The sequence below is a fragment of the Eulemur rufifrons genome, chromosome 1, assembly GCF_041146395.1.
Source record: "Eulemur rufifrons isolate Redbay chromosome 1, OSU_ERuf_1, whole genome shotgun sequence".
NCBI classification, from domain to species: domain Eukaryota; kingdom Metazoa; phylum Chordata; class Mammalia; order Primates; family Lemuridae; genus Eulemur; species Eulemur rufifrons.
The window spans coordinates 52,489,216-52,502,036 of record NC_090983.1 but is presented as its reverse complement, the minus strand read 5'-3'; the positions used below and the strand labels follow the sequence as shown (position 1 = coordinate 52,502,036).

Genomic DNA, 12,821 nt, shown 5'->3' with positions numbered 1-12,821 from the left:
CTTCAGAAGACCAAAGGATAGGGCAAAGGCATTAAAATAAAGTATCTTTTTATACCCTTAGTTCACAGTGCAATACACCAGCCCTGAGCTTGCTATGAAAATTGATGCTTCAGGGACTAGCAGTATATCAATATTTCAGTTTGCCATTAAGACTTTATTTGGTTTTCATACTTATTTATTAAAGTCATATAACTCCTATATAGTTCCATTTCTCCCAGGGAAGCTCTATGCTACAAATAATAATAATAAAAAAAGTCCATAAAAGATTTCATTTGTTTCATCTCTTGGTTTGGTGGTTATTTTTGTGTTACTATTAAATCACATTTCCCCTTTCCAATTTCTCAAGCTAATCAGCACAGAACAAACATATGAAAGGAAGAAAAAAAAATTCAAATCACATTTTATTCTATACTTTCTTAATAAGATATTTCTATTACACTACCAACTTTAGGCTACTCATATTTTCTGAGACTTGATTTTGCTAAAACACATGTATACTTTATACCTAGAGAGCATATAAACCTGTTTTTTTAAATGAATAGATAGTAATTACATTCTATTGATAGGATTAAGGGATAACATAATTATACTAATGTGTTTTGAAAACAAAGATAATTATTCATTTTTCTCTGAGTGTTCATATTTTAAATAATTGCAAATAAAAGTTTTGTTTTTAAACCTATCTCTGAGTCCCCCCCCCCACCACAGGGAAAATGGAGTAGTTTGTATTCTAATATGTATCAGAGGGAATTTCTTTCATAAGCAAAATTAAGAAGAATACCTTGTACTTTAGAATACTGATGACAGTATTGCTTTCAAATAAAAGGGGTTCCATGAAACTTTAGAGCAAATCTTGCCAATTTCTCACTGCCTTACAAGGACAAACATAACTTTCTAGGTACAATCAATCAAAACAGCAATGAAAACAAAAGACATTACTCCCACTTCTTTTCTTCAACCTAAAAGTTGAGTGCTTATATACTTTACGTAATAAATGCCTCTATTTTATTAGTAGGAAAGAAACTGCTGCCATTGCCTTTTGGAGGCAGCAATGACAATGATACACTGAATATACGAAGTCACTTTAATAAGCAACCAAGACTAAGTTGATATGTCTGACTTAAAACAATTATCATCCTTAATTTCTTAGAATATTCTGGTAAGGCTAAAATGAAAACAATTCAGGAATGCTGCTGGAATAATGCTCTTATTTTTTTTCAAGGAAGGATGTTTGACAACCTCAATGATTACATAAAGATTAACCTACAAGCTTACATTTCATAAGAAAAGAAAAAACTCTTTGAAGATACTATTCTAACCAAACAATGACCATCCTTTGAATGTTACTTTTAGAAGCCACCTATTTGGGTCACCAATATTTTAGCAAGAGCAGCATCGCTCCCAGGCTGCAGTTAGCTATTCCCTTGCAACATCACTTTCCTCCCTTCAGAGGAGCCTAGAGTCAGGGGACCTCGGTGGATGAGACTAAGCTTACGCCTGTGACGTCACTTCGGACTGCCTGGCTTTGAATGGCTCCTGTAAGGTGATAACTAGCATTCTAGTGATCGTGCCCACCACTCCCTCTTGTTCTTGTTGCTGTGGTGTGCTTAGCGAGCCTTGTGCCTTCTATCCTGAGGGGGTGGCTGCCTGGCCTTCGCTGGATTTAGCCTTACCCCTACAGCGACTCTGCCAGCCTGGTGGCCGTAGGACCACCACATCACCCGGTACTTTTACATGGAGTAAGAAAAAAACTGGTAGGGGATGGATACAAAATTATTGCTTCTGGCAAACTTAAAAATTCTTGACAAGCTCTCTTCTGCTTTGGTGGATTTTTGAAAAAAGAAGCCCGAACAAAGCAAGCTGTCCTAGGGACCAAAAGCAGATAAATACGTCTCTTTTCTGATAGACAGTACGCTGCCATTTTTCTTCGGAAATAACGTCTTTAATGTTTGGTGGCTAGTCTATTAGTTTACAACCGCTGCTGTCACAAATTATCACAAACTTGTGGCTTAAAACAACATGCGTTTATTATCATACAGTTCTGGAGGTCCTAAGTCCAAAATCAGTTTCACTGGGTCAAAACCAAGGTATTAGCACGTCTGTGCTCCTTCTAGAGGTTGCAGGGGAAAATCTGTTTCTTGGCCTTTCTAGAGATCACCTGCATTCCTTGGCTCATGGCCTCTCCTCCATCTTCACAGCATCTCCTCTTCCCTCTGACCTCCGCTTCTGTCCTTACATCATCTTTCTCTGGCTCAACTTCCTGCCTCCCTTCTTATAAGGACCCTTGTGACTGACTACCCTGAGCCCACCCTGACTCTCCAGGGTAATCTCCCTGCTGTGGTTTGAAAGTGGTCTCTCCAAGATTCAGGTGTTGCCAATGTGATGGTGTGAAGACATGGGGCTTTTAAGAGATGATTAAGCTATGAGGGATCCTCCCTCACGAATGTGACCGGGTGCTCTTATAAAGCGGCTTGACAGAGGGAGTTGGTCCCTCTTTTGCCCTTCTGCTGCATGAGGACACAGCGTGCCTCCTCTCCAGAGGACATGGCTTTCAAGGTGCCATCTTGGAAGTGGACTGAACCCTCACCAGATGATGAACCTCCCAGTGCTCTGATCCTGGACTTTCTAGCCTCTAGAATTGTAAAATGTAAATTTCTGTTCTTTATTAGTCACCCAGTCTGTGGTATTTTGTTATAGCAACACAAAACAGACCAAGAGACCCCTCTTAATATCTGTGATTTAACCATATCTGCAAAGTTCCTTGTGCCATGAAAGGTAATAAATTTGCAGGTTCCAGGGATTAAAAAGTGGACATCTTTGAGGAGCCATTATTCAGCCCACCACAGCTAGTGTGTGCTGTCTCTTTAAATTCTTAGCATTCAAATTTAGGTTAAAGCAGATGCTCAAAGGCCAGACGAACCTCAGAGTCACTTTAGACCTAAGAATCCCATTGTCAATCCAAATGTAATTAGTTGTCATAGAAAACAGAACTAATTTGAAACTCAACCCTCCACATTTTAAAAATGGGTTGACTTATGTTTATAGTATGCATGAATATGGTTCAAGTCACACAGAGCATAATGCTTTTAAGGACATGATACAACATAAAATGAAAAATCTCCTCCAGGCTTTTCTTTCAATTCCTGACCTTTACTTACCACAAGAGGTGAAGGCTATTAATGTGGGTGGCCATGCAGACGGGAGTGAATAATTTCCTTTCTCCTTTGTCCCATATGATTACAATAAATGTTCCAAAACATTTCTTTCAAACATAATTCAGATTGTAGCATTTTGCCAAAGATTATTGAAAGGTGTTGTACCTATTCTCTGTTTAACAGCTGACTCAGAATTCTTATGGAAGGTGGCCTTTATTTACCATTTCAAAATGTAAATGATACATATCATTACTCTCGTAAAAGAAAAACTTTTAAGTTATTGACAGTCATAAAATGTTTAAGAAACTGTTGCAGTGTCAGCTGGTCAAGATTGTCTCATCAAGGCAAACCAATCTTATTGAGACCATCATTTCCTGAGCAGGCAATTTGTGCTTTGGAAAGAGTATTCCATTTGCCTTTGAAAAACCACAGTGTAGACTGTCTTAATGCCTCTACTTTATCAACACTTTCCATCCCACTCTGTTCCCCTCCAGTTTAAAGGCACAACCACCGCCTTCTTAGTGATGGTTCCTCACCCTGACTCTGGATAACCACCAGCCGTAACAGTAAGGTTTTCCTCATTTACTCTGAGCCCGGGCTCTGAGCTGAGGCTCTCCTTGACCAACACCTCTGCACCGTTCAAGGTCCAGAGCTGTGGAATTTTTATCCCACTTCCTGTAGCAGGAAGGTCCTTGAATGGTGATATATGCCTGGAACCTTAGTACACCTAGTGATGGTAAGGGAATAATAACTGAAAGAAAAGTGACTTGGAACATTCCCATGCAATGCATGTTGTATCCTGCTATTCAAAGAAAATGCAATTTATAAATAAGAATAACCAGACCCCAGAAATTTCTGCACATAATGGACAACAAAAACACTCCATTTAAAAATCATGCCACAAAAGAAATGAGAATGTTTACAGTGATAAATCTGACAGTTACTATAGTTACCATTTTGAAATACTTTCCCTTAGTATACTTTTTTAGTGTAAAGCTGCATGCTAAAAGACATGTAAGAAGACATTTTTTAGTTTTATAATACAAATTAAATAGCAGAAAGAATCTTTCATGACCAAACACTACATAATTAGAATTTAGATAATTATTTTTAAGCCTATGCCACAATTTAGAGTAGTTTGGTCGATATTCAGTATAGTTGTTCTATACAAATGAATTTCTTATGATGTGACTTATTCATTTCACAAAGTATCTCAATAAATCCCTGTTATTTCTTTATGCATAAATCTTAGAAGTTTTTAAATATGGTTGTATTTTACAAAAAGGATTTGGTATATTCAAAATTTCACACAAAATATTAGTGACTAAGTGGTTTTTCAGAATTTGGTAACAATCTTTGAAGATAAATTCACAGATTTTTAAAGCTTCAATATGATTTCACAAAAATTTAGTAAGGACAATCCAGCTTAACAAGTAATCTTTAAAATTCAGTTTCCAAGGCAACAATCATAGGTCCCTGTACATTGCTTTTTTTAAAAAAATCATTTTTATAAATATAGTTACTGAAACATCAAAGGCAAGTATTAAATATAACTGCCTTACTTTTATCTCCTTTTATCAGACTTTTTGAACAAGCTGACTTCTCTCTTTACACTGGGCTAATGCCAGATCCCCAGCCTGCTGCCCCTCAAGTGCAAGGAGGTTAGGGCAGATAAAATAACAATTTCCAAAGCAGCTGCCTGAGAATCCAGCCTACTGCATGTCCACGACAGACCTCATACCTTGTTCCTTACAACTTCATAACTGACTCACTCGAGGGAGGGGGAGGGCACTCACCTGCACACTTCACTCCCTGAGCAATGAGGCCCCACATGAAGTTGGCACAGTACTCACACCAGTGTGGCCCTCTGAATGTATGGACCTGGAAAAAATGGAGGCAAAGTAAGGAGAGGGAAACAAATGGACAAGGAGATTGTTCCACGTCAAAGCACTCACACATAAGCCGCAGTTAGTACTGAAGAGGTAATATGGCTGCCTTTAGAAGAAACTTGGTTGAGTGGAACTGACAAACTGTCAACATTTTTCCAGAGCTTGGTTTCTTCTTTGTCTTAGTAATGGTGATAAATCAAACCAATATTCTGCAATTTACTTTTGAAAACAATTTCTTCAGTGGAGTTTTCCAAAGGGTGTCCCCAGGTATAAGCAGCCTTATTTATGTGCTATACAAATCCTGGCATTCCTATGTACTATGACATTTCTACAGTGCGATGACATGAAAAAGGATAAGAAGCAACACAGAGTATGTGTTGGGTCCTGTAAGGATTTTTTCAGATAATCCACCTTCTGTGACCACAGGTCGGGTCATAGAGGTTAAAGGTGACGCTTATTGACTAGTTACAACTGGATCATCAAAAGGACTAATTTCTGTGCAAAACATTTGATACTTATGTTAGCAAAGAGAATGAATACATTTTAGAACCTGCAGAAGCTATGCTTAATCAGAAACTGTGTTTGAATATAGTAATTATTCACTAATCATTCCAGCTCATAAAGGTTTTACAACATTTGCTTCCTTTTTCCCTGAGAAAGAAAGGAATCTCCAAAGAAGAAAGGATTCAAATGCAAAGATACCTGTAGACTTTTACAGATAGGAAAGAGAAGGCATTCTAGCTTAACTCAGATAAAAAAATATTGGTAGAACAGAGAAGCAATGAATCTAAACCCCAAATGTTAAAAAATAAAAGAAAAAAATCTTTATTATCAGTAATAATTTAAGATTCTGAGCAAATACTGGCTGAACAGGCACTTAAGAAATGAGTTTAAAAAAAGGCACTAGGAAGTCATTGATCTGTATCAAATTAGATTTACTTGAAATAATTTCTGATATATATGATTTCCTTCTACGGAAACCATAAAACAAGAGCAAAAAATCACAAATTGTGACAATTTTATTCCAACACAAATGTGGTTCAAAACAGCAGTTGCAAATAATGATATTCACAGCTAAGACTGTCATTTTGAGAATTGCTATATTAATGCATTGACTAGACATTGAGTAAATGATTTTTAGGATATACATATAAAACTTATTTCTTCAAACTTATGCACAAATGTAAGACATACCATTATATATGTTCCATTTAGAAAAACTATGCCAATTAAATTACAATAAGCCATTGAGGTAAGTCCTAATTGGGGAGACATTAAAATACAAAATAAAATGTACATATTAGAACCAATGAAATATAATATATCAGAATTCAAAATACTACATTGGCCAAAATACCCATATAAAGCTGCAATGGATAACCCAGGGTTCATTCAAAGTAGGTATGTGCTTGTGACTCTTGGTTGTTGCCAAGTGAGCCTGAGCACAAAATTTTATGTTGATTTTGAAAAGCAGGCCATAATCCCTATTATGTCTTTTATGGAAAAGGGTCAGGAATGCAGACATAGTTGCTTGTGGGTTATTAAAGATGTTCAGAGCCTGTAAATTGAAAGCATTTCCTGAAGTTGCTGAAGCAGAGCCCAAGATCAACATTCAGATACTCTGTGATGTTCCTGTGTTTCTCAGAGTGAATAAAACCGTGTGAGGTATGCGATCTTGCTTTCCTCTGAGGGGAATGAGTGAAACAGCACTGATTCATAAAGAGAGTTCTATAACCATGAAATAGCAATAGAATTGTGCAGTTACTTTTAGAGAAAGGCTCCGGGACACAAACCAGCTTATAGGTTGCCAGATTTCAGGATAATCAGTATCACTTACTTGGCAAAGTGCATAAAAATGGAATGGAAATATGAAGGAAGTCCAGAAATTTTGTACCTGCCAGTTATCTCATGATAAAGTGTCTGAAAATTTCACTGGGAGAACAAAAACAGAGTAGATGGTGTTTTGTTTGTTGTTAAACAAAAAGGCTTTTGGCAAACAGCACTGAGTTACTGAGATGTTATAACAGAACCAGTCCACTCCTCACCTTCCTGAATGTGGTGTTTCAACAAGCCTGGGGCATTTCTTCATATTACATATGCCAAAGAGAGGGTTATAACTGTCCAAGCAGGCCCGATGTTCTCCAATTAAAGGATCACACATGTATCTCAGAAAGCAATCTTTAGGAAATTGTTATTTATATATTTCATTCTTGGACAGCTTTTTTTTTTTTATAAAAACATCCTGAGCCATTTGGGGCTGGTTTTTCTTTTCCTTCCTTTCTTTTTTCTTTTCTTTTTTTTTTTTTTTTAAATCATTTAGAAGGTAGCTTATATAGCTCTCCATGACTAAACTTCTATTTGAATAACAGGGTTTAACTGGATTCCCTTTTGAATCTTTATATCTAAAACCCATATTTCTAAAGTTTCCTTTGTTTTGTGACTTCTGACTCGATAACGTTGAACTGTATTTGTAAAAAGTTGATTATGGTAGCCTTTTGGTCTTTTTTATTCCTCTAGATGTCATAAAAAACATACTAATTTTATTTGTTAATCATTTTTATTCATAAGCATTTATTAAATGGTGATGTACACAAAGATAAAAAGGTCATGGATTCCAGGAATTCATGGTGGGTTTGTCCTACTCAACAGTGTGGAAATGCTCTAATCAAAGTGTTTGTAAAGCCGGGCTTAAGATGCAGCTCATGAGGACTCGGCTTGCTGGGCAGAGTGGGTGTGTACGGGGGAGCAGAGCATTAGGAAAAGCTGTTCCAAGACAATCAAAGGCACAAGGCCTGAGAGAAACGATGTGCTGTTTAGAGAACTGCAAGGTAGTTCAGCCGGGGTGGGGGTGGGAAGAGCTGGCCTGGCGGGAGACAAGAGAGGCAGACAGGGCCTTCTTCCATGCCTACAAATTTATACTCTGCCCAGTGAGCAATGCAGGGCCACTGCAGACTGTTAAGGAGAGTGACACAGTCAAGGGGGCAAGGCTGGAGGAAGACAGACTAGGTAGGATGCTATGGCAGTCGCCCAGGTGACAGAAGACATGGATCTGAACTCAGGCAGTGGTGAGGAGAGAAAGGGACAAGCTGGAGTCATTTAGGAGGTAGCATCAACAGGGCTTGGTAACTAACTGAATCGAAGGCAAAGAATGGTCTAACGGTCAGGGTTTGGGGCCAGGTGACCGGGGAGAACTGCATTCACAGGGGTACAAAAGCAGAGAGCTCGATTTGGAAGTGAGGTGGGGTGGGAAACAGTGGAAGGGAACGGAAGGGGTGACTCATGGGCAAGAGGAGTCCCTGGTGGTGGCTCCAGAGGGGCCAGATGGAAATGGAAGCCAGGGAAGAATGGTTGGCTGTGAACAAGAGGAAAGTCGCTCTTCCCCTCCCTGAGCTGGGAGAGAAGAGGGTCAGAGGGAAAGGATGGCTATGCAGGAGTGCTGGGGGCTGGGGACTGGGGTCAGAAGCTACGGGAGTTCAGTTAGGAAGCACCTGAGCAGGAGGGAAAGTGGGGAGTAGGAATGGAGCTGGCCAGGAACTCAGAGAAGGGCTGCTGGACTTGAAGGCACATTTCTTTCCTAGATGACACTAAAATTGTACTATACCAGCCAGTGTCAAGCACACTAATGAAAAGGCGACAAATATTTTCTTTTTAAATGGGTCACTGTACTATATTTGAGCTTTATCTAAAAGTCTCATTTTATATACAGTTTTACATTATCAGTGATGTTTACATCATATACTTTACCAACACAGAAAAAGATCTTAAAAAAACCAATTGTATAAATTATGCAACTTAGAATAGCTCTTCGGTTATACTGCTTCATCTAGCAAGATGGAAACGGGTGCTGCTTCCTGCACACAAAATTTCACAGGCTCTGACATCTGCAGACAATTTTGTTTCCCAGATATGGTTGTATTTTAATTACCTGTTTTAAAAATGATTAAATCAGAATGTAATGGACATCTAAAATATAATTAAAAGGTCAAAAGTTGTAACTTGAAGCATCTTTCTGCTTAGGAGGATGCTAAGAAAGAGCCAGGTGGGATATAGAGGAAAGGAGGCCTGGAGCGGTTCACAAGGAGTACAGGGGCTTGGGGACGAAGCCCTAGATCGGCAGACCCCAACCTTTTTGGCACCAGGGACCGGTTTCATGGAACACAATTTTTCCATGGATGGGGTGGGGGTGGGGAGGATGGTTTTGCGATGATTCAAGCGTGCTATATTTATTGTGTAGTCAAACTTCCCCGCTAATGATAATCTGTATTTGCAGCCATTCCCCAGTGCAAGCATCACTGCCTCAGCTCCACCTCAGATCGTCAGGTATTAGATTCTCATAAGGAGTGCGCAACCTAGATCCCTCGCATGCACAGTTTACAGTAGCCTTCGCCCTCATGTGAGAATCTAATGCTGCCACTGATCTGACAGGAGGTGGAGCTTATGCTGTGATGCGAGCAGCTGTAAATACAGATGAAGTTTCACTCGCTTGCCTGCTGCTCACCTCCTGCCTGCTGCTCACCTCCTGCCATTGGCCCGGTTCCTAACAGGTCATGGGCTAGTACCGGTCCATGGGCCAGGGGTTGGGGACTGCAGCCCTAGATCACAACAGAGAGCAACTTTTGGCTGGAATACCTGTATGTAGCAGACATCCCCTTAGAGATCTGCAATTGAGTCCTTTGGTGACGGTGTTTTGGTAAGACAGAATTCTAAAGAGCAATCAGCTTTAGCATGTAACATTATTTGCAAAGTCAGGAATGGTCCCATGAAGAGCAACCTTATTAAGTGGGCCACGGATTTGTTTTTCTAGGCCACCTCCAAATCTCTTGGTTCATCTTGACAAATGAAAGTCACAGAACACATGGCATGAATTACTTAATGAACAAAGGGCATAACCAACTAGTCTTAAAGTCCTCTTCTCTTTTGTAACTGGAAAAAAGACAACTTTATTACCATGGCCTTTGGGGTTGCTTTTACCCTGCGAGCAACTCCTTTCATGTTAATCACTCTGTTAAAACAAAGATGAAGGATTGGATCAATTAATGGATCCCAAATAGTCTTATCAATGAAGGCAATGGTCAGAACCAGGCTGAAAGGGACAGACAGGGTGGGGGATAGTGGGCTAATGAAGGGCCCATGTGGTACAGGCCAGGCACCGTGTGTCTCCTAGACACTGAACCTAGGTAAAAACTGCAGCCATTCTCAGTTGGGCTTGCTATTGGATGCACTAGAAGCCTGGCTAACATAAGGAAACAAACATGTTTGCTTCTCATCATGCTTACAGCATTCACATCTCCAGCTTGAATGCCAGTAATAGAAACAGTGGAAAAGAAATCCATGCTATGGGAAGATAAAAATTCACCATTATCTTCATTATCCCTTCCAAGCCAAAATGCTACCTTTAGAAATAAGCATGCATGCAGATAGCCAAGGAGCATGCCTGCAAAGCCTGCTGCAAATGTGAACCATGTCGGAGGTGATAAGAACATGAGGGGAAATGAAATTTTGCTTGGGAAGGTGGAAATGATATTTCGGCTGCAGCTTTTCATTTCGGAAGCTCTGATGAGTCAGTTCTCCAGCAGGTACTGGGCGATGAGGTGAGGGGAGAGAACAGATGATCTAAATCAAAATGTGAAAGGCAGGCAGGCAGGCAGGCAGGCAGCTGGGCAGGAAAGGCTTTTTCTCCCCCCCTTTTTTTATTTTGCATTTTTATCTTTAGGGTAACTAGAATGTGCTCTTTTGAGTGACCAGTGTTTGTCTCACCAAGGTGGTCTTAAACTTTTTGATCTTTATGATATGAAATTTAGATTTTTAGCCTCAATTTTGGCACTTCAGTTAAAGAATTTTGATTTATACTATTAAGCCATGAAAAGAACACCCAACACTGGCCATGATCATTACCAGTAAATACATAAAATTGTGCATGGGTTCCCTGCAAAAAGGGGGGGGAGGGGTACTTAAAACAAGAGTATAGTATCAAGGCAATACCCACTTGCCTTGCTGCCGTTGAGTTAAATCTAGTCAAAACTACCAGCTACTTTATAACTCTTGAGGAAGAAGCTATCACCAATAGTGAGTTGTGGGTACAGTTAAGCCACCAGCGCTGACAGCATGCTGGCCATTCCTCGACTTCTTGTCCTAGTGGAATAGATGTGTAATGTGGTGACCATGGCAGGAAAGGCGGAAGAAACACACCAGGCACTTGCTGAAATGCAGCGTTAAGCAATGGCTGGGGCCGGTAAGTGCCGGAAGAGAAGAGGGGCACGCCCACTGGCCAGCGCACGCGCAAGAGTGAGGGAGGCACCGTGCAGCTAGGGAAGGGCCCAGGTGCCGACGGCCTCTGCAACTAGCTGCTGCACAGATGACCATAGGGGGAGAATCTGCAGGGCCTCTGTGAGGCACACACTTAACCACACAAGTAGTTAGCACAGTCAGAAGCATCACTTTCAACAGAAAGACTGATGACAGAAAATTGGTGCCCTCATTTCAAGAGTGAGAAAACTTCAAAATCGAGGGAAATACCAGAAAAGCATAATAGACATACACTGGCCACACCACAAATAAATGATGTCCCTTTAAATATGAACAATAACTGCAGGAAAAATCTGATATGATATGGTCAAACTATTACCATACTAGTTTTACTTTACTAGTAGGACAATTACCAGGGCTGGGGTAGGGAACCTGTGGCCTTAAGGCTACGTGTGGCCTTCTAGGTCCTTAAGTGCAGCCTTTTGACTGAATCCAAATTTTATAAAACAAATCCTTTTATTAATAGATTTTCATCTTTTATAATTTTATTTTTAAAATGAACGTATTTAAAACACCAAAGAATAAAGTAAGTTTCAATGAAATAATCCTCCCAGATTGGCACAACTAGAATGTTAGTAACCCATAAAGGCTAAGTTGATGGCTGCTATGCTCATGATTTAGTTCCAACTTCCCTCGCCTGAGTGGCACCACTACTGCATGAGGCTGGATCGTGAGAGTTTATGGGGGTCAAGTACACGAGTCTGTTATCAGCTTTTGACAGTGCTGCACTGTGTTTCTGTTTGCAGTGGAATTTGTGAATAGTTGCACAGCTCAACAGCATTTTTTAATTCTGTCTGCTTAACAGTCCATCATGTCAAAGAAGACCAAGAGAACGATGAAGGAAGAAAACAGATTTTTTAATGAGGATTGCAAATTGCAATATTATCCTGTTTCTGCTAAAGACATGATGATCTGCTTACTTTGTGATACTGCAATACCAACATTAAACAAATTCAATGCTTATCAGCATTTTAACACTCATAAGGACCACAAATATTTTAAATTAGAGGGTGAGGTACAAAAGATTACATTGCAGAAATTAAAAGATGGAAAGCAAAAGCAAAGACAATTCTTTCAAGCAGCAATAAGACCTGGAAATAATGCCACTGAAGCAACTTATAAAGTAGGGTATATACTCAGGAAAAAAGGGAAGCCATTCAGTGATGTAGAAATTGTGAAAGAATGCATTGCTGAAGTTGTAGGATTCTTAGACCCTGATAATGGTTCAAAGTACAAATAACTGCCTCTTTCAAGGAGAACTGTAACTGATTAGCAGCATAAATTAGCCTTCAACTTATCAGAACAACTTCATGCAATACTTCAAAAGGAACATATATACTAATTGTTTTGGATGAATCAATTGATACTACTGACTCAGGGTAGGTTTTATACTTCATTTGGGTCATAACAAGATTCTCTTTGCTACAAAAAAATTACTTGTTTTGGGCACTCTTTCAAACAGAACATGGGG

General features: G+C 39.6%; 1 protein-coding gene across 3 annotated transcripts in view; it reads right to left on the bottom strand.

Moving 5' to 3' along the window:
• Window positions 1-12,821, bottom strand: part of CHN1 (chimerin 1) — a 181,525-nt gene that overhangs the window by 19,816 nt on the left and 148,888 nt on the right. For all 3 annotated transcript variants that reach the window (XM_069470656.1, XM_069470663.1, XM_069470649.1), the window contains one exon: window positions 4,952-5,036. In XM_069470656.1, coding sequence (XP_069326757.1) covers window positions 4,952-5,036 — 85 coding nt within the window. The remainder of the gene's footprint in view (window positions 1-4,951; window positions 5,037-12,821) is intronic.